This window comes from Mesocricetus auratus, unplaced genomic scaffold (genome assembly GCF_017639785.1).
Source record: "Mesocricetus auratus isolate SY011 unplaced genomic scaffold, BCM_Maur_2.0 Super-Scaffold_100025, whole genome shotgun sequence".
Classification (NCBI taxonomy): domain Eukaryota; kingdom Metazoa; phylum Chordata; class Mammalia; order Rodentia; family Cricetidae; genus Mesocricetus; species Mesocricetus auratus.
Window position 1 is genome coordinate 3,798,990 of NW_024429206.1, and position 20,973 is coordinate 3,819,962.

Sequence of the window (20,973 nt, forward strand, 5' to 3'; positions counted from 1 at the left end):
ACCCCAGGACCACCAAAGCAGGGGCGGCTCCACCCACAATGCGCTGGGCTCTCCCACATCAATCATTAACCAGGTTAATGATCCCACAGAGTAGCCTAACAGGCCATCCCAGATAACTCTTGTGTGTCAAGCAGACAGGGAAAACCAAAAATAAAACCAACCAGCCAAACAAAAAAAAAACAACCAAAAACCCCACCAGGACGTGGCCTTTTAACTCTTTGTGAGAGAAAACTAACTTGTTCTTTAACCCTAGATGGCATCAGATTATAACCTGGAAAGTGAAAGATGAAATATGCTCCTTGCTTGGCGTTGGTAGCGCACGCCTTTAACTCCAGCGCCGAGGCGGAGAGGCCGAGGTCGGCGAGTTTGTTCTACAAAGCGAGTTCCAGGACCGCCAAGGCTACACAGTGAAACCCTGTCATGAGAAACCAAGCCCAAACTAAACCAGTCAAAAAAAAAAAAAAAAAAAAAAAAAAAGCGAAGGTCCCTTCCCTCTTCACCTTAGGGGGAGCAGAGAGGAAAGTAATAAAACTGCTTTCTGGAGAGAACGCTTGGATACGCCTTCCGCCCATTCATTCTTTAAACTGTTGTGGGCCCACGCGGGCTTGTCCTAAAAGAGCCGAGGAGGCACTTGGGTCCATTAATCTGCTGTTTTAGCGTCACTCTGTTTCAGGAGAAAACAGGAACAGGGACTGGCAAAGGAAAACGGGTTTATTTACAGCGTGGCTAGACTGCCTGGAGATAAGTTCATAGGTTCCTTTACCTTTCCTGTTTACAGTAAAGAGGAAACAAAAGCCCGGAAGCGTGCATGCTGATTGCTCTGCAGCAAGGGGATCGGAAGGGAGAAATCTCTCCTGGGAAGCCCCTAGCCTTCCCTCCTCGCGACATGGAGTCCCGAGGGCGTTTTAATTACTCAGGGTCCCCGTGACATCGGTTCAGAGTCCGGACACGACGGTTTCCATCCGCGGGTGGCTTCCCAGAACCATTCCTTCGTTTCCTTGGACACCTGACAAGGGCGGCACCCTCGGCACGGATGTCTACACGGCCTTAGTTCCAGTGGGGACCGGAAGCAGTCCGGGCGGAATCTCTAGTCCTTCCGTTAAGCAGTCCCGCCCCCCTCTAGTGTCAAGTCGCCGCTGGGTGACGTCATTCCGGCGCGCCAGCAGGGCTACATCCGTGTTTCGGCGGGCGGGCTCCTCTCAGGCTTTTGGAGGCTGGAGAAAGCTGTGTGGACCGCGATCGTTGAGCGAGGTGAGCCTGCCGGTCGGGGTGGCGATCCGGGAGCGCGGGATGAGCCTCCGCGGTGGCCTGGGTCTCCAGCCATGGGCTGCGGCGGGACCGGGACCAGATGAGGCGCTGGGAGTCCCAGCGTCCCGATGCTGACACTGGAGAGCCAGTCCCGGGCGCGCTCGTGTTGTGAGCGGCTCCTGACCGCTGTGGACTGCTTTTTTTTTTTTTTAAGCAGCTCTGTGCTGGGGAGGCGACGGTGTTTTAATTCCGTGGGTCCAGGGCTCCCTGCCTCCTTTGAGAACTTTGCGGTTCTCAGGGTGCACTCGTAGCTGAGGTTGGAACCTGTTGAGGTTAACGGTGCGTAGTGAGGAGGAGCAGGGGGACATTTGTTAACGGCTAAGCAGTTCCACCCTGCCAGAAGAAGCTCAGATCTCGCTGTGCGTGAAGAAGACCGCTGTCAGTCGATGGCGTCACACACTGAGGACGTTAGTGTGCTGTGTACCATTCTGGGTTTTTTGTGTGTGATATCCACGCATGTGATAACCACGCACAGAAGGCGCTGGTAGATGTGGGTTCTGAACTCCAGGCTGTGTGGTTTAAGTGTTCCTGATTTTCACAATCGTCCTTCTCTCCCTACACAGGGTCTCTCTGTGTAGCCTTGGCTGTCCTGGAACTCTCTCTGTACATCAGGCTGGCTTCGAACTCACAGCGATTCGCCTGCTTCTGCCTCCCTAGCCTGGCGAGGATGCTGTGTTTTAAGCACCTATTGGGAGCTCAGATTTTATTATTTTGTTTGTTTTGAGACCAGGTCTCACTGTGTGGCCTTGACTGGCCTGGTACTCACTATGTAGAACAAGCTGGCTTTTAATTTACAGACAAAGACCTACCTGCCTCTGCTTCCTGAGTGGGAGGGGAGGTGATTGGGGTGGGGGTAGGTGTTAAAGGAGGTGTCTTTTCTTTTCTTTCTTTTTTTTTCTCCGAGACAGGGTTTCTCTGTTTTGTTTTGGAACCTGTCCTGGAACTTGCTCTTGTAGACTACTGGTCTCGACTTCACAGAGATCCGCCTGCCTCTGCCCCCTTAGTACTGGAATTAAAGGCATGCACCACTACCGATGGGCTGGGAGGTGTCTTCTAAAGTGCCACTTTAATCAGTCCTTACAATTTCCTTCTAAAACCAACTGTAGTCACTGATACAGTTATAGAGATGGCTGAATAGATTCCTGGGTAGAACGGTTTGTTTATCCCACACTCTCTAGGTGCTACTGTGAAGTGTCCCGTTCATAAAGACTGCAGCCTTCCAGTACCTCAGAAGCCGCTCAGGTTTGAAAGAAAAAAACCCGAGTGTTACTCTGGTCATTCAGTCTCATGAAATGCTATTTCACAAGACGTTCTGAAGTTTCCCTGGGATTCCAAGTTGGCTTGATATAACTCTTGGAGAACTAAAGAGGCTGAGACGCCCACCCAATTTCTGAGGTAATAACATAGAGCTGTTACTTCCTTCCTGTGGCACTTATGCATGATGTTTGACTCTGACAAGGCCAAGGCAGCATGGAGTGCTGGGACTGACTTGTTTCACTTGTCCCAGAGCTGGTCACTTTGTCCTGTGTTTAATGGCTACTTTATTGAGTGGTAGCATGAGTCTAATGGGCTTTCCTTTAGAGGAAAGAGGAGTAGAGATTCCTGGGGATCTTCTGCTGTCCCCAAGATTTCACAGTGCTCTTCTTGTCCTCTTTCCTCTAGTGACCAGCCATGTCACTGTCCCACCTGTACCGGGACGGTGAAGGTCACCTGGATGATGATGATGATGAGCGTGAGAACTTTGAGATCACCGACTGGGATCTCCAGAATGAGTTCAACACCAACCGGCAGCGTCACTGGCAGACCAAGGAGGAGGCCACTTACGGGGTGTGGGCTGAACGTGACTCTGACGAAGAGAGGCCCAGCTTTGGAGGCAAACGGTACTGTCTGCTGGACTGCATGCCTTGGCTTTAGAGGATCGGAGAGGCACCCCTGAAGAGTCTCCTGGTCTTACTGAGTCCTGTAGCTACAGCATCTTGCTGTGTGTTGTTGAGCTGGGGTAGCAGGTTCTTCCTCAGCACTTACTGTGAGGATTACATCTACTTAGGGATAGACAAGTGCTAACCAACCATAGGCATGGTAGCTTTGGACCCGTGCCCTGGTCAAGGAACATTCTCACAGGTCCTAAAGGATAGGGAGATTAGGGAAGGTCACCCTGGAGACTACAGTTGGCTGAAATGAAGGTAGAAAGTGATTAGGGCCACAAGATAAATATGGTACTACAGCCTGTGCTACATACAGTAAGACACTGTCTCACAGGAAAAGAAAAGAAGCATGTGTCCCCACACTTGATTACACTCAGACATTTTTATTAATTTTACTTAGGATACCCCCAGACAGGGATTCTTTATGTAACTCTAGCTGTCCTGGAACTCACTCTGTAGACCAGGCTAGCCTCATTCACAGAGATCCACCTGCCTCTGCCTCCTGAGTGGCAGGAATTAAAGGTCTGTGCCACCACTGCCCAGCTAGGATTTTTATCTGTCTGAATTTTTCTGCTACTGTTTGATTTTTACACTTGAAATGGTATCTAAGCAAATGGTGTTTGCGTGTGTGTGCGCATGCGTGCGCACGTGTGTTGCTGGGAATTGGACCTAGGGCCACATGCATGCTAGGTAAGTGCTTTGCCACTCTAAAGCTAAAAACAGTCTTTTCAGTTGTAAAGGGTGGGGGGCAGTGGGATGGCTAAACAAAGCTGCTTGCCACTGCCGCACGGGCCTGGCAAGAGTTCTGTCACCAGAGTCTACATAAGAGGTGAAAAGGAAGACCCACTCCACAAAGTTGCCCTCTGATCTTCGCATGCTTGCGAGGCACATGCACCCCCATCGTACACACAAGGAATAGCATTTTTAGAAGTGTCAAAGGGAAGTAAGGTTATTACATCATCTTTTGAATTTATAATCAACTCTATTGACAATGACAAATCTTCAGCTACAGATTCGAATTGAACAGACCCCATAAATGTTAAATGTGGATTGGAAGGTGAGTCAGCAATTAAGATGAAATGCTGTTCTTGCAGAGCTGAGTTTGGCTCCCAGCTTGTCAGCTCACAACTGCCTATAATTCCAGGTGCAGGGGATCTATGCCTTTGGCTCCTTGGCCACCCATAAAGTCATGTGCTTGACCACACATAGACATGATAATTTTTAACGTGCTAGACAAAAGATTATTGGAGGCCAGTTTTGAGTCCCTTTTGGGATTTGGGCATAATGAACATGGTTTAAAGTGGATCCCACGAGGCCCCTCTCTCTGAGGAGTTCTGTCTGAGGACAGGGTGCTGCAGAGGTGTATTCTAGCCTTGGGGGATTTGTGTCTGTCTGCAGGGCCCGAGACTATTCTGCACCTGTTAACTTCATCAGCGCGGGACTAAAGAAAGGGGCAGCTGAGGAAGCTGACTCTGACGACTCGGAGGATGATGAGAAGCCTGCAAAGCAGGAGGACTTTCCAAAGGACTTAGGACCAAAGAAGTTAAAAACGGTAGGTCCCACAGGATAGTCTCTAAGTGGGACCAGTCAGAGGTCACCAGTGCAGCGGCTTCCTCGGCAGAGAGAAGTCCAGCGGGCACCCTTGTGTGTGCTTCCCTCGTAGGTCCTGAGTCTCCTTCCTGGTCTGTGTCCCTGATGTGGTTTTGGTCCACACCCAGCTTTTCATAGTGCACTGTGGCTGCAGGCTGTTCTCTCTCTCGTTGGCATTCTCCCTTGTGTTGTTCTGTGTTTCTCTCTCACCCACGATCATCTGGCCTTCTTTGCAGGGTGGCAATTTTAAGCCCAGCCAGAAAGGCTTTGCTGGAGGAACCAAGTCGTTCATGGACTTTGGCAGCTGGGAGAGACACACCAAGGGCATCGGGCAGAAGCTGCTGCAGAAGATGGGTTATGTCCCTGGGCGGGGCCTGGGGAAAAATGCACAGGGTGAGTGAGGCTGTGGCCCAACAGGAGTGTGGCTGAGGGGAGGCCTCATCTGCCTCTTCCCCATAGGAAGCCCCTTAAGTGATCCCTGTGGATCAGGTCCTGGGAAGGATGCTTAAACTCAGACTCAAACAAAACAGCTGCTAACTCTGCAGCTGGATTTGGCAGCATGGGCCACTTTCCCAGCTTCCCCAGAACCCAGGTTCAATAAAATGCTTGCTTAGGTAGGAAGGGAAGTGGCAGGGTCTAGAGTGGCTGTACATAACAGATAATATTCTAAAGTCAGACTGTTTCATCGAGAACTCTAGATTTTGCTTAGCAGGAGTTTGGCAGCTTCACAGCTTCCTCTGTGCTCTGTGTGGTCTTACAAAGCAGTGTCCTCAGCTCCCAGTGGCCTGCCACGTGATCATGTATGGGAGCCTGCCTGGGCTCTGAAGGCTCAGCTCTGCAGTCCCTGCTGTTATGTTTTTTGTTGTTAGGTAGGTCAGCGTGCAGCATGGCAGCCTTCACCTTTTGAAATGTACCTGCTGCTGGCTGACCAGACCATGTTGTTTCCCACACCAGCCCCACTGAGAAACAGCCCCAGGCATGCACAGCTCATCACCTTGGCCCAGAGCCATGAGGAGCAAGAACTTGGCCTTTCCTAGCAGGAACTGGGTCCAGTGTAATTGACACCCAGGGCCACCCATAGTCATCTCAGTTAGTGCCGAGCTTGTACTGGGAAGAGAGAGACAGAGCATCTGTGATGTCTCTCCTCAAGTCCCAGGGGCGTGACACCATCCTGAGCATAGGGAAGGGTGCTGCTTTGCTGTCCTGAGTAGGGGTGTGCTGTGGGCTGAGGAGCAGGAAGTGTCCTCTCCTTGGTGTCTTCACATAGGTCCCAAGATCTGAAGTCTTTCTGTCTTCCACCTGTCCTTGCTCAGGAATCATCAACCCCATTGAGGCCAAACAGAGGAAAGGCAAAGGAGCCGTGGGGGCCTACGGCTCAGAGCGGACCACTCAGTCTCTGCAGGACTTCCCCGTGGCCGACTCAGAAGAGGAGGCTGAAGAGGTAATGAGAGGGCAGCCGTGTGGGTGGCTCGTGGCATGGGCCACCCCAGACAGCTGTCAGTCATGGTTTGTGCACTCTGATGGCCTTTGGGTGTCACCCCACCCCTGCTGGGGGCTCAGCGTGCAGCCAATGACACCATGCCGTCATGGGCTTAGGTGTGTGAGAGGCGGGAATCTGTGAGATGGTGGGCAGGGTGGGACCCGAGGCATGCTTCTGTATGGTGGTCTGACTGCAGTGTAGGCTCTACTCAGCTCAGAGACAGCCCTGCATGAGACTGGGTGCCATGATTCTTGAAAAGCTGCAACTCCAGGTATTTGAAAGTGACAGGTTAGAGCAGGATGAGAAATAAAAGGCAGTCGTGGAACTGGACTTGTAGGGTGGGTGTGTCCTCATCATGCTACCCACTGCTTAGCGTTTTCTGTGGAGTCAGCCAGGTGGGGGCCAGTGCTTTCTAAGCTCTACCTGACTCAGCACTGGCCGAGCTTTTGGGGGCCCTGCCTTGGCATCTCAACCCTTGTACTGTGCAGGGTTGGGTTGGGAAGTGGTGATTGGTGGCTGTGGGCTTGCTAAGGGCCTTGTCCTGGCTGCTTGCTGTGGAGGAGACCCCTCCTGTTGACGTTCTCTGCCTCCCTCTGCCCCAGGAGTTTCAGAAGGAGCTGAGCCAGTGGAGGAAAGACCCCAGTGGGAGCAAGAAGAAGCCCAAGTACTCCTACAAGACTGTGGAGGAGCTGAAGGCCAAGGGCAGGGTCAGCAAGAAGCTCACAGCACCTCAGAAGGAGCTGTCTCAGGTCAAGGTATGAGGGCATCACGTCCTCTGAGGTCTTTGATAACTCTGTGTGCATGCGTGTGTGTGTGTGTGTGTGTGTGTGTGTGTGTGCGCGTGTGCGCACGCGTGTGGGTGTGGGTGTGTGCGTGTGTGGGTGCGTGCGTGCATCCGTCCATGTCCCTTTCTCCTAAAACAGAATTTGCCATGTGACCCAGGCTGGTCTAGAACTTTAGCCCAGGCTAGCCTCAAATGCTCAGTCCTCAGGCCCTACCTTCCACCCACGCACCCCATCTCCCCATGTACCCCGTCTCCTTATGTAGACCATTGTGATGAGCGCAGCTCCTAACCCCAGAGCCTCTGCTCAGCCTGCAGCTCCCTTTGGTTTGTTTTGGGTTCTCTGTGGATACATTTGAGTGGGAGGGGGCAGCGGCTCTTGGGAGTGCAGCAAGCAGGTAGGGAAGGGCCTGACTGTCTGAAAACCAGGAGAAAGATCCCTCCTTTAAGTCGTCTGACCTGGGGTTCTGATGGCCCACAAGTGTCAGGCTTGTCATGGTTGTGGATGAAGTGAGAGGTTTGGGGCAGCTGGGGTGTGGGGAAAGGCCTCCCCCTCTGTAATGGACTGGTGGTGTTGCTGTCACTCTCTGAGTGGCGAGGCAGCTGCCTGCCTTAGTTCAGCATGAGGCAGTGTATGACCGTTCAAACCTGCCCACTGGTTTGACAGTTGGCCAGTGTCCTGTCTCCCCTGCTCAGTGGTGGCTAACAGGTGGCAATCTGCCTCTCTTTCCAAGGTGATCGACATGACAGGCCGGGAACAGAAGGTGTACTACAGTTACAGCCAGATCAGCCACAAGCACAGTGTGCCCGATGAAGGACTGCCTTTACTGGCACAGCTGCCTCCCATGGCTGGCAAGGAAGCCAGGGTGCCGGGCTTTGCTCTGCCTGAGCTCGAGCACAACCTACAGCTGCTCATTGAGCGCACAGAGCAGGAGATCATCCAAAGCGACCGTCAACTGCAGTATGAGCGGGACATGGTGGTCAGCCTGTCCCACGAGCTTGAGAAGACCGCCGAGGTCCTAGCACACGAGGAACGTGTCATCTCCAACCTCAGCAAGGTGCTGGCCCTGGTGGAGGAGTGTGAGCGCCGCATGCAGCCTCACGGCACCGACCCCCTCACGCTGGATGAGTGCGCCCGCATCTTTGAGACCCTGCAGGACAAATACTATGAGGAGTACCGCCTGGCAGACCGTGCAGACCTGGCTGTGGCCATCGTCTACCCGCTTGTGAAGGACTACTTCAAGGATTGGCACCCTCTTGAGGTGAGCGAGGGGCAGCCTGCAGCTTGGTCGGGGGCATGGTTGCTGAGGTGGGGAGACTGATGATGTCAGTGTTCTGCAGGATGGCAGCTATGGCACCCAGATCATCTCTAAGTGGAAGAGCCTCCTGGAGAATGACCAGCTTCTGTCTCACAGCAGCCAGGACCTGTCCTCGGACGCCTTCCACAGGTGCGGGCCCCACCCTGCTATGTCCCCTTGCCTTCCCGGGGAACAGGAACTCTGAAGGCTGGATGACAGCAGTTTCGGCTGCTTTTTGACTCTGCTCCACACTGGCACTGCTGTGGGGGTTGAAGGCATGCTTGCTCACATGTCTGTTGCATGTCCTGAGTGCCTAGGAGCTGGGCCAACCCCAGGAGGGCCATGAGCAACTGACACCTACAGTCTGGAAGGGCAGGTGGCAGACAAGTGACCGGGCAGCACTGGGTAATAGTGAGAACCAAGAATGAGGTTGTCGTGGAGAGTGCAGAGGTGTCTGGGGAGGGGGTGGGGCATGACGAAGACACACTCAGGCTGTGACCCCGAATGTAATGTGCTCTTGATGCTGTGTGCTGGCACCATTGTCCCACATGGTCCTGTGGCAGCTCTGCCAGTGTGTGGCACCACTGAGGAGCCCAAGGCCCTGAGCTAAGACATATGGAAGCCCCTGTGGGGACTAGCCTGGTGTTTCCTGTGGGGGTCTGTGAGGTTGCACACTTTGAAGCCAACACTGGCTGACCAGCTGCCCTTGCCTCTCACAGGCTCATGTGGGAGGTCTGGATGCCTTTTGTCCGGAATGTTGTTGCCCAGTGGCAACCCAGGAACTGTGACCCGATGGTGGACTTCCTGGACAGCTGGGCACCCATCATCCCTGTGTGGATCCTGGACAATATCCTGGACCAGCTCATCTTCCCCAAGCTGCAGAAAGAGGTAGGGCAGAGCTCTGACACAGTGTCTCTAATCACCTGAGCCACCAGACTCCTGGGACTGAAGGGCTTGTTAATATCCTACCGTATTAATTTAGCCTTTTCCAGAGTATCCCCTTCCTACCTCCCTCAAGAGGGAGTTAGTTCATTTCCTCAGTACCTTTAGTGAACCTTGAGCCATGCTGAGGTTGGAGTTGGTGGCACAAGTGTGTTTGGTTTTCCTCTGTGGAGGGACCTAGAGCACAAAATGCCTGGGAGGCAGCTTAGCGCTTCTGTGCCTGCCTCCATGCTGGGTCTTGCCCACCCCCCCACACATGCACATGGAGGACGTGGCCCGTGGTCAGGACACACACCTCTTTACTCAGGACAGCACTAGTGTGCCATGAACTGCAGTGCTTGTCCTCCATTCACCCTGCAGGTGGACAACTGGAACCCCTTGACAGACACCGTTCCCATCCACTCGTGGATCCACCCGTGGCTGCCCCTCATGCAGTCCCGCCTGGAGCCGCTCTACTCCCCTGTCCGCAGCAAGCTGTCCAGCGCGCTGCAGAAGTGGCACCCCAGTGACGCCTCAGCCAAGCTCATCCTCCAGCCTTGGAAAGAGGTCCTCACCCCTGGGTCCTGGGAGGCCTTCATGCTCAGGAACATTGTGCCCAAGCTGGGTAAGGAGACAAGGACCATGTGTGACTTACTCCGTGTTCCACTACAAAAGGCATGCTACTTAGGGCAGAGGTGGAAGGGGAGTGGAACCAGAGTCTTCTTGTTGTCTCTTCACCACTGTGACTAAGGTCTGCAGCGGTGACTCTGGGCTCTCTGTGCCTTGTGGTTCTTTTTCTGATGGGGCTGGTTTCACTGGTCTGAAAATGCTTGTGATGCTGGGGTGGAAGCATGGAATGAAGGGTCTGCTGGATAGCACTTTGTGCTTCCATGGCTTTGCCACTGCAGAAGTTGAGCCAGGGACCGTCTCTCTTGCAGGTATGTGCCTGGGTGAGCTCGTCATCAACCCCCACCAGCAGCATATGGACGCCTTCTACTGGGTGATGGACTGGGAAGGGATGATCTCTGTCTCCAGCCTAGTGGGGCTGCTGGAGAAGCATTTCTTCCCCAAGTGGCTTCAGGTACGCTGTGTGTCCTAGGCAGGCAGGTTGGGGTGGTGAGAGCCTGAGGGTCCTCAGTGCCCATCGCTGTCAAGGCATGGTATTGCCTCACCTCAGCTCCTCATAGAACCTGTCTGGGGATGTGGAGAACAGGGCCAGCACACATAGGCCACAGGCTGGCTCTAGATTGTAGTGACTGCTAAATGCCACAGCTCCATGCGCCCTGAGGTGTGGGTTGTTGGGAGCAGCAGCACTGCAGACAGCATCTGGCCCCTAGGGACACTCTGCTCCTGCTGCTGTGATCCAGCCCCCTGTCCAGTGTGTGGCCACCAGCTCAATGTCCCATGTCCTTTGGCAGGTGCTGTGCTCCTGGCTCAGTAACAGCCCCAATTATGAGGAGATCACCAAGTGGTACCTGGGCTGGAAATCAATGTTCTCAGACCAGGTGCTGGCCCACCCCTCCGTCAAGGACAAGTTCAATGAAGCACTTGATATCATGAACAGGGCTGTGTCCTCCAATGTGGGTGAGTAGGGTTCCTGTTGGGGATGTGGTTCCTAAACATGACATTGACTCCCATTGTTTTTGGTCTTCTGTGAGCCCACCCTAAGTGTCACTTCAGTGAACTCAGCTACTTAAAGCTCCCCAACCCTGTTGTCCTGTGACAGAGGCTAACAAGAGTGGGTCTGACTAACAAGAGGCTTCCCACACTGCTCTGCATAGACATCACGTGGCAGTTGCTCTGTGCCTACTTCATGGGCCACAAGATGGCTGAGCTCATGTCTGTGGCACTTGGCAGCTGGGTCCTTAAAGGCCTGGATGTTAGGGTCCACCAAACCAGTTTTAAGTGGAGTTTATTAGTAAATAACTTACACGGAAAACAATAAGTAACTGCTGCAGCCTTCCTGCTCCAAGGAGACAGACCCTGCTCCCCAGTGCTCTGCGACTCAAAAGGGGCTTCCGACCCCGAACCATTTCCTTTTCACTGGTCACATCTGCACCTGTGATCACGCCCAGAGGGCATGGTCAGTGCTACAGGTGTGGAGGCAGGTCTATCACTACAGGTCACTGTGTATCATTGCTTGCTGTTGGGGCCCAGGGTTGCTGTGTTACAGTCACATTGCTACCTGGTTCATGTAGTACACACGAGTGCAGTGCCAAGAGAGGCCAGAAGAGGGCATCAGATCCCATGGGTCTGGAGATAGTGTGTGCATCTGAAGTGGGTGCTGGGAATCAAGCTGGATTCTCTGCAAACATAATACATACTCCTAACCAATGAGCCATTTTTCCAACTCCCGTTTTCCATTCTTTGAGGACAGGGGCCTCTGTGGTCAAGGGGAAAGTAGAGGCAGCATAGGCCATGCTAGATTATGAGGTGACCTTGTGGGTGGTGATTTCAGGGGGCCACCTCTGGGCTCAGGCCTTTGCCACATCTCATCTGATACTGACAGGTTCACTTCTGGTATTTGATATTAGCTTCAAGTTCCTGGACCAATTTTGTGATATGTCTCTCCCCAAGTATGCAGCGACCATATATTAGTGCCTGGGTCCCTAAGCAGAGGACACACCGTGTTGTCATATACATGTTGGGTTCTGTACACTTGGGGTCACCTCTCCTCACTGTCCTCTCCTCTCTCAGGTGCCTACATGCAGCCAGGCGCGCGAGAGAACATTGCCTACCTTACCCACACGGAGCGCAGGAAGGACTTCCAGTACGAGGCCATGCAGGAACGCCGCGAGGCCGAGAACATGGCTCAGAGGGGTATCGGTGCGGCTGCCAGCTCTGTGCCCATGAACTTCAAGGACCTCATTGAGACCAAGGCAGAAGAGCACAACATTGTTTTCATGCCTGTCATTGGCAAGCGGCACGAGGGCAAACAGCTCTACACCTTCGGCCGCATCGTCATCTACATCGACCGGGGTGTGGTGTTCGTGCAGGGCGAGAAGACCTGGGTGCCCACCTCCCTGCAGAGTCTCATAGACATGGCCAAGTAGACATGAGGGCCCCACACCAGTCAGGTGTGAATAAACAGCACTTTAAACCGATTTTACAAACAACGTCTCTATTTGGGAGACCAGGCCACCAGGGCAGGATGTGATGTGATGCCACCAGCCCGATCTGTATTCCTGGCCTGGCAAAGGAGATGGCGTGGTCTGCAGCATGGCTTCCGGCCCAGGTGGCAGGTACTGCCCTGCTATGCCAGCTGAGCTCAGCCTGTCTGTTTCCTTATGATCTCCAGGTCCTCACAGTTCTGGTAGTCAGGCTCTTCCCGAGATGCCCACAGGTCCCTGGGCAGTCCCTCCAGCTTCAGCAGAGGGAACCAGTGGACAGAGGTGTCATTAAAGGTGTCTGTGTATTGTGGAGTCTGCCGCAGTGGGAACTCCTCCAGACTCGTCACAATCTGCACAGAGAGTCCAGACACAGGCATTAGGCACGACCCTGCTATCTTGGCATACCTTCCCTTCACTGGCCACCCATTGTCCTTTTGAAAAATAAGAAATGGGGATTTGTCCATCAATGCTTTTGAGTCCCAAAGGCAGTGGGGATGCTGGACTCACCCTGAGAATGAAGGGAATTGGGCACTGACTGGTTCCAGGGGAGAGCCCCTGCCAGTATATTATGCTTTGTGTGCTTAGAAACATCAGTGGGTAGTGTGGCTTTGCACACCCCCCACCCCTTGGCAGATACCTTTGCAATGTAGGGATAATTTTTCTGCAGAATCCTTGCCAACAACCTAGAAATAAAAGTATTTATACACAATCTGGGAGTATATGGATGGTTTTTTCCCCCCAAATTATAGCCTCCAAAGCTATAGAGAAACCCTGTCTCGAAAAACCAAACCAAACCAAACAAACAAAAAAAGCCAAAAACAAAAACAAGAAAACCGAGATGAGTTCAGAAAGGGTTGGAGGGTGTGGAATGAGACACCCCAGCAAGCAGCTGTGGGGAAGCGGGTGGCACAGGCCGGTGCTGTAAACTAGATTAAGAGTGTGGTCTTCACACAAAAGAGCACTTCAAGCTGGACTCAGGGTTTGATGTCTGCCTTAAACCTTTCACCCAGTCCCTTGGGGGTGGGGGTGGGGAGCCCTTCTGCACACAGGTGGGCTTGGTGTTCACAATGGCTCACCTCTCCTGGATGCACTGGAAACTGTTCCCAATGATGACCACCCTGGAAAGGGCGTCTATGGACCAGTTGCTCCACAGCAGATTGTTGTATAGAGCGGTGCCACAGTGTGGCATGTAGAAGACGGTGGGCTGGCCTTGGATGCTGCGCTTGCCTTCCTGTGGAAGCCATAGCAGAATGGGTGCTAAGGAGCTGTGCAAAGCCTAGCTCTTCTGTGGCGTGGCTACATCAGTTATGTAGATGTAAGCTAAAAGCCTTCACGGGACAGGAACTCGAACTCACTTTATTCCATGGGACGACTGCCTTCATGTCCTACATTCCAGAATCTTCCAGGCACCCTGTATCACTGCAGATCCTCATCACAGTGGGGTCACACTCTCCTCTTACTAACAGCTGTCTGGCCATGCCTCCCTGTGCTGCTCTTCCTCCCTCCCTCCACAGGAGGGAGCTAGCTGCCTGTGGTCTTGGACACAGCCCTCGTGGCTCTCCTTAATGCTGTATCTACAGGTTACAGGTGTCTCTGGCCTCACTCATTTGCTCTTCTGCACAGCATGCATATGCTGGTCTGAAGTGAGTGTTGTAGGGTTGTAAGCCTCCACATGGGTATTAGGAATCATCCTCTGGAGAAGTAGCCAGTGCTTTTAACAGCTGAGTCATCTCTCCAGCCCTGGGCTTAAGGGTTTTGCAAACCTATCACACTAGTTCATGGTGCTGATTCAAGTTTTCATGGTGGGGTGTAACGGTTTCAAATGAAACTGGCTACTGGGTTTCCACAGGCTCTAGGAAGGCCAGCGTGCTCTAGGAAAGCCTGTCCACTGGCAGAGGTGGGTGGTCTGGAGGAGCTGACATCACCTACCTCATTCTCACTGAGGACAGTCACACCAAGGGAATTGAGCACTGAAACTTCAGCTTGGTTGAACAGAGGGTCATAGACCTGGCAGTGGCTTCTGGGGATCTGGAAGGGAAGAGGGGCTCCTTCACTTCCAGGCACACTGCCACCATACCACGTGCAGGAAGAGATGGCGACGATGACGTCACTCACCTGGCACTTCTCCAGAAAGAGAAGCATAAAAGCGAGCTGGCTCCGCGCAGTGACACTGGAGGCGAAGTTCCCAAGGCCATAGCAAACACACTTCACAAGGGAAGTGCTCGTGGCCGAGTGCTCTCCCGACCCACCAGGTGATGAGCTGAGGGTCAGCCTTCCAAGGGCTTCCGTCAGGTCCTGCAGTTGCTCCAGCTGTTTCCTAAGACACTGGGTGATGGTTTCTGAAAGATTATTACCCCAAATACAGTCACTGACCCCTGGAGCTAGGAAGACGGGCAACAGGCCTGGACACCCAGAGTGAAGCTGTCTGAAACCTGTGTGCAGTCGCTGAAGGTGGGATCCTGAACTCTACTGCCTCAGACTTAAGATCGTGTTAAAAGGGATCTAAAACCATGTGACTGAGACATTTGTGCTGACTGTCAGGAAGTCCTTGGAGGGTATGTAGGATGCTAATGGCCTCTACAAAGAGATTTGACCACCTCCTGGCCCTCCTTTTAGGGTACCGTCATAAACAAAAGAAGTTATTTGTTCTATCATTAAGCAAGCTGTTTTTGCTCACCAAGGTGGCAAAGCTATCTTTGCACAGGTTCCCCAGGTGAGGGAAGAGAAGTCTGTACAAGAAACTGTCTATGCCCTTGTTGGAAAGAGAACCCTAAAACATTTCTGGATAGTAGCTTGATACTGCCTTTCATTTAACAGTCCAACCCTGGGGATTGCAGCCAGCCTGCAGATGAGAGGCATCTGAGTGGCTAGCACACGGTCTGTCTTTCACTAAGAACCATGCTGACACACACTGTGTTGAGGGCATAACTGCAGGGGGCACGTCTGCAGTGTGATGCCAAGGAAAAAGCAGGATAAATGTAACTTTTAGTCATCCTGATAATGACTGATGCTATCTATTGCCTTTGGTGTGACAGCAATTTTTGTAATTTTCGAAACTACAGGATATAGAAACTGCAGGCTACATACACTACCATCTTCACTTCAGATTTAGTAAGAGCCACAGACATGGCTCTGCGGAAGGGAGCATCAGAATCCATCAAAGCAAGGCCGTGAAGAAACATGCCCTTCAATGAAGAATGTCCTTTGTCCTGCCTTCAGGCAGGCCCTCCTTCCACTCCCATGCCGCTCCTCCATGCCAGACAATACTCACCCAGTGCTGAGTCGCAGAAGTCGGAGCTTCGAAGGTCCTCCCTGAGAAGAAACGGCAGGGTCATCTCCCTTCTCTTTTGGGCCATCCTAGTCCTGACCTCATATGAGCCAGATACACGGAGGCTGTAGGACCCTCCAGTGCAGAGATGGCCCTTACTGAGTGACGTGCCCATGGCCTGGATGGTGACTGCTGGGATAAAACAGGACCTCCATCTAGAGGTTCTGGTTTCCTAGGGATGGTCTCAGTTTGTTCTGCATCTTTGGCCTGGCAGATGAAGCTCAATAAATACTGGGAAATCCTTGTTCTTATCAGTTTCCTTCTCTCAAGAAACAGCTTTCCCATTATAAATAACCCTAGAGGGAAAGTCAAAGAGAAAGTCCAAGGGTCGGGCCTGGGCCTTTATTCAAGTCAACTGGCTTCCACCACCTAGGGCAAAGCAGTCAACAGTGAATTAAAATATGCCAGAGGCAGTGTTTAGGGGGCTTTAGGGGGCGAGAAAGAGGAGAGAAACTGCCGTGGGGGGGGATCTACATTCCTCATAAGGGAAAGGAGACTCTAACACATTAAAGTACTTTGAAACTTCTAGGCAGCCCTGGATCAGATTCTCTATGCTCAGGAGTCAGGAGTGATAACCGCACCCCAGTAGGGGTGCTGGGTGAAGCAGGGAACTCTGGGAGATTCTGAAGAAGTAGAGGAAACAGCAGCTATCTATTGAGTGCCTTGAAAGCACTTGGGCACCTTTATCACTCCACTCTTCAGAGACTGTAGAATTCCTTCTTACTTCTATCTGCCCCCTTAGCCACCAGCAATTTCTGTTCAAAGATAACTTCGGGCACCCTCATCATAGTCATTCTGACCCATCTGAAATGCTACCCAAATTTGTAACTTGGCCCTGCAAGACCACAACTAGAAAAGGCAACAATATAGAGTAGCCTGTGTATGGTGGGCGCCGTCTATGTGACCTGTAAGAAGATACAGACCAAGCTGTGGGGAAATGGTTGGAGACACAGAAGCGTGGGGTTTGACATCACCAAGGCCTGGGTCTGCAACAATGACCTTTGCATGGCTCGTTGAGTGCCCAAGATCCTAATAGGGCTGTGAGGTATGCGGCATACAAAAGTCTGTGCACACAGCTGCTGCTCAGTCAACCGCAGATGCCCACGTTGACCGCTGTGTTCACAATGCAACCTTGATTTACAATATTGTTAATAATAACCCCAATGTGGGGTGTAGTCCACACCTGTAATCAAGCGTTAGGAGAGACGGGCAGAATCTCTTCCAGTTCCAGGCCTGCTGGGCTAGCTTAAGCTATGAGATCCTGCCTCACAAACCCCAAACCAAAGCTTGGAAAATGGTTCCCAGGGTGAAGGCACTTGCCAGTCAAGCCCGACAACCTGTGTTTGATCACCCTAGCCTAGCCATGCAGTGAAAGGAATGTTCCTCTGAGCTCGACATATGCATATGACACACGCCCCCCTCAACCTCAAATAAATAGATAGATAAACAAATAAACCCAACCAACTAAAGAAAACAATCAACCCAGGGCATAATACGAACAGGAAATTCGGGTCCCTGGAGCTTCCCAGGAAGTGCTTTCCGGTAAACAACACATCACCCAATCCTAACTCCACCTCTATCTCAAAAAATGGCAAACTAAGTTATAGGATGACAAGCTGTTGTAACTGCAGTAAGAGGAACGGCAGTTTCACTCACAGCTTGCAACCCGACGGGAGCTCAGCCTTCCCCAGCCAGTTGGCACACCCACTTCCGGGTTGGGGAGCCTGAGGGTGGCGTGGGCTCTAGGCGCAGCACTCACTCGGCCTCCCGCAGGCGGCGCAGGACAGCCTCGCTCTCCGCCTCCGGCTCGGCCTGGGGCCCGCGGGCACGCCGCTCGTCCCGCCGGGGCCGCCTCCCTGCTGAGCGCTTCTTCCTCGGAGCCACGGTGCTCCAGGACTCCGGAGCTGCTACGACCGCCGCCATGCCGGCGACGTCGCCACTACGCGCCAGAGCGGCCGGCGTGTCGTGACATCACAAGTTGCGTCACACCCGCGCGTCACCGCCAAGCCTCTAGACGCGGGAGGTGGGACCGCGCGTGATCGCTGGGCTGCCGGGAGCAGGTATCTGGTGCCGTCGTGCAAGCCGAACGGAGCCGGGGTCCCGGCGGGTGGGTGAGCGGGCGGGCGGACGGGCGACCCGGGCGTTCAGGCTGCGGCTTCCTGGCTTCCACGGCCCTCAGCCTAGTTCCTGACCCATGGAGACCACTTCCCACGCCTCCGTCCCTGCGTGCGTCCGCACCATCCCCATGCTGTCACCTCCCTGGCTGCCAGGGACTTTTCAGGTCCCTGCCCACAAGATGATCACTGACCTCATCTGGACCTTTGGGAACTAGCTGCTTGGTCCTCCGACCAGGCCTTTGGGAATGGGCGAGTGGGATTCCAGGACCTGAGATGCCCCTGTACAGACGCCCTGTGTGCTCTCTAACGCGAGGTGTCTGTAACTGAGATGACAGGTTTTTAGGCCTTCTCAGGTTCATAGGGGATCTCCGTCAGGCACTTCCTTCTTCCTCACGGATTTTGCTTGCTTTTAAGACAAGGGTCCTATTCTGTAGCCATGTCTGGCCTTGAACTCGGGAATCTGCCTGCCTTTGCCTCCCTGGTGCTGGGATTAAAGGCTTGTCTCCTTCCCTAAGAAACTTTAACACACTGTTTCCACAGATGTCAGAATTGTGGCCTGCTTTGGAGACTGCGTCCTTGAGGGAATTAACCCGAGAAGTGGGAACAGGACTATAGATGAAAATTGCTGAAGGGTTGCCAAGGGGAAGGATTAGATCATTGTTGTGTTTTTTCCTAGTGCTATCCCGACAGTGGAAGATTACTGTCAGGAGAGTTTGGCCTCCTGGATAGTAATTTTAACGCCTTGAACCACCTGTTTCTGGACAGTTCCTTGGAGGAGCCAAGGACTAGAGTAAGTGAGGCCAGGTTCCTTTCTGACTGGGTATTCGGTGGTACCCTGCGTTGGCCTCTCCTGGCGGGAGTTTGCAATGAAGGGCACTCTGGAAGTTCTCTTCTTGCATCCTGAAAAACTGCGCACATTCAGATCAGGCTTCCCAGTGCCAGTTCCTTAATTTAGGTTCCACTGTCACTCAGCAAGCATTTGGTTTGTGTGGCTCCTTAACACCCAGAGCCTTCACACCTGTCATTTAGTTTCCCTTCTGCAAGGCTGACCAGTCTTCTGCTAAGAAATGAAGGGACTTTGAAGCCCCTGCTACCCACTCTCTTTATTTTGAAGCATAGCTTTCAGATCAGCTATTCATTGAACCTTGTGGGTCACATGCATGCTCATGGGTTTCTGAAAGAATTGATTCTTTGTGTTTACTCAGAGCTGAGATGGCTGGTGCGTGAACTGGAAACTCGAGAGCATTTGAAGGAATCCACTGGTTGGCTTTGAACTGTTCATAAAGCTAGAGAACCTATCCGAAGCCACCTCTGCCCTCTGATATGCTTGTGCCTCCAGTGGAACTCCCCGAGAGGAGTTGGAAGAGGTCCCAGTGCTGACAGCCACATGGATTTTCCTGAAATCAAACTGTAGATCTGACTTGTTGAGTAGATGTAGCTCGTCTTCAGACTGTTTCCTCCTGAACTTGTCAGAGATGCAGAGGTATTCCTGGAATGGAACCTTCCCTGAAAGGAAGTTGCGTTTTCATGTTGAATGAAAAGTAAGTAAGTGGCAGAAACCACTTGGCTTGACCACATCTGGAGTCACTGGACTGGGGACACCAGTTGGGGACAGAGAAGTGCTTCTAGGAAGAATACCAGGTGAAGAGGATGAGGCCAGCTGGAGAGTAAATGGCCACCCCCACACCCCCAGAGATAAAGTCAGCCTCGTGGTGAGTGTCAAGGCCCATCTGGGACTGCTTCTGGGGTCGTCTGAGTGACCTGGAAGCTTGGGCCAGCTAGTCTTGCTCTTCTGCTTACAACAACCTCATTAATCATGGAAACCATTTCTCCCCAGAGCTTATGTGTTTGCACCTTGCAAGTTTTTGGCTGGGGATATAGCCCAGTGGTAGAGTGTTCATCTAGCATTGGAGAGGCCCTGGGTGCAATCCCTAATACAGCCAAAATAAGCATAACCCAGAACATCTTGCAGACCCCACCTCGAGCTCTGTAGGTAGATGATTGTGATGGTGCAGCCAGTCTTGATGAGCACCTGGGTGTGGTTGTGGCTGTGAAGAAGCAGGATGGTTGCAGTTGAGGTTTAGCCAGTCTGGTTCCTAAGGCTGTTGCGAAACGTCTGCTTAAAACTTGGTTCCCTCGTGTACTCTCTGTAGCTTTATCCTTATTCATACCCTGGTTCAGCAAATGCTCCAGAGGTAACAGTGTAAGGTGTGGCTGAACTAGACTCAGCAGACAGAGTGACTGATCACGTGTGAAGCCATTCCAAATGATACCTAAGGTACAGTGTACCTAGAGGAGCAGGGCTGATTTCAGAGTGTGGGGGCGACAGGGGTGGGTGGGTGGTACACCATGTGCTTTGAAAGTTCACACATGTGTTTGATCGCCATCTAACCTGTGGCTGAGAAAGTGGATGGTGCTGGGACAGGTGTCTGTCATGAGGAACGTGAAGTGGGAGGTCCAGGGAAGGCCTTGAGTCCTGTGAGAACAGCTCCAGTGGCAGTGTTGTGTCCCTTCCTGGTCTGCTCCGGCTTTGCCGGTATGCTTTCTGAGTCTAAGAACTAAAACTGAAGCCCAGTCTCTGCGTAGTTCACCTTGTGCAATCAGGTGAAGTTTAGAGAGTCTTCCAAATCCAGACGTCCTGGCAAAGCCTGCAGTCCCAGAACTTGGGAGGGAGGCAAAGGCAGGAGGCTGTGGAGTTTGAGGTCAGTCTGGGCTACAGAGTGAGATCTGTCTGGGTTGGCTGCAAGTGTTTAGAAGAGTGCAGACCTTAGGTGCTAGAAACTCCGAAGAAAGATTACTTTACGCTGAGAAATCTGGAAGGGTGGGGAGGAAGCATGACTGGGCTGCTAGCAAGGTTTGGAGGCTCAGTGGTGTTTTCCTGTCAACTTTGAAAGGCTGCTGTCTTCCCCTTATAGATGGGCATGCCTGCTGCAGGCCCTCCATACATCTGTGGAGTGAGTCCTCAGGAACATGGCTGCTTCTCACCAGCATGCTTAGGAAAGGAGTGCAGTGAAGATACCTCAGTCTCTGTTATTACCAGAACCTAGAGAAACAGCAAGAAAGCATTGCAGGCAGTGTGCTTGTGCAGCTAGGGGTGAGGGTTTCAAAAGGCAAC

General features: G+C 52.6%; 3 protein-coding genes across 8 annotated transcripts in view; 2 read left to right on the forward strand and 1 right to left on the reverse strand.

The window, feature by feature from the left end:
* The first annotated feature begins 1,101 nt into the window (after nucleotides 1-1,101).
* Nucleotides 1,102-13,122, forward strand: Tfip11 (tuftelin interacting protein 11). Its single transcript, XM_005078912.4, has 14 exons — nucleotides 1,102-1,251; nucleotides 2,487-2,703; nucleotides 2,971-3,188; nucleotides 4,632-4,785; nucleotides 5,060-5,216; nucleotides 6,137-6,264; nucleotides 6,906-7,058; nucleotides 7,819-8,346; nucleotides 8,426-8,532; nucleotides 9,102-9,270; nucleotides 9,685-9,928; nucleotides 10,242-10,384; nucleotides 10,722-10,887; nucleotides 12,001-13,122. The coding sequence occupies exons 3-14, from the start codon at nucleotides 2,980-2,982 to the stop codon at nucleotides 12,354-12,356; spliced, it is 2,514 nt and encodes an 837-aa protein (XP_005078969.1). The 5' UTR covers nucleotides 1,102-1,251; nucleotides 2,487-2,703; nucleotides 2,971-2,979; the 3' UTR covers nucleotides 12,357-13,122.
* Srrd (SRR1 domain containing) lies at nucleotides 11,200-17,664 on the reverse strand. The gene is given in 9 exon segments (XM_005079014.4): nucleotides 11,200-12,475; nucleotides 12,477-12,572; nucleotides 12,575-12,763; nucleotides 13,051-13,096; nucleotides 13,490-13,644; nucleotides 14,343-14,441; nucleotides 14,529-14,752; nucleotides 15,685-15,725; nucleotides 17,501-17,664. Coding segments are annotated over 9 exon segments (1,065 nt in total). The 3' UTR covers nucleotides 11,200-12,424.
* Hps4 (HPS4 biogenesis of lysosomal organelles complex 3 subunit 2) overlaps nucleotides 17,663-20,973 on the forward strand; it is a 31,315-nt gene continuing 28,004 nt past the window's right edge. For 4 of the 6 annotated variants that reach the window (XM_013119746.3, XM_013119747.3, XM_040731533.1 and 1 more), the window contains exons 1-3: nucleotides 17,663-17,801; nucleotides 18,535-18,648; nucleotides 19,064-19,570. In XM_013119746.3, the coding sequence (XP_012975200.1) occupies nucleotides 19,530-19,570 (41 nt within the window). In that variant the 5' untranslated portion in view covers nucleotides 17,663-17,801; nucleotides 18,535-18,648; nucleotides 19,064-19,529. Of the gene's footprint in view, nucleotides 17,802-17,829; nucleotides 17,849-18,534; nucleotides 18,649-19,063; nucleotides 19,571-20,973 lie in introns of those variants that run through there. The other 2 variants (XM_021232354.2, XM_005078913.4) reach the window with 2 other exon arrangements.

What these genes read in the sequence shown, in the direction of transcription:
- Tfip11 (XM_005078912.4), top strand. Translation starts at nt 2,980, where the DNA reads ATGTCACTGTCCCACCTGTACCGGGACGGTGAAGGTCACCTGGATGAT. An exon ending in AGGATTGGCACCCTCTTGAG is followed by an intron (nt 8,347 to 8,425) that starts GTGAGCGAGGGG and finishes AGTGTTCTGCAG; the next exon opens with GATGGCAGCTATGGCACCCA. An exon ending in TCTTCCCCAAGTGGCTTCAG is followed by an intron (nt 10,385 to 10,721) that starts GTACGCTGTGTG and finishes GTCCTTTGGCAG; the next exon opens with GTGCTGTGCTCCTGGCTCAG.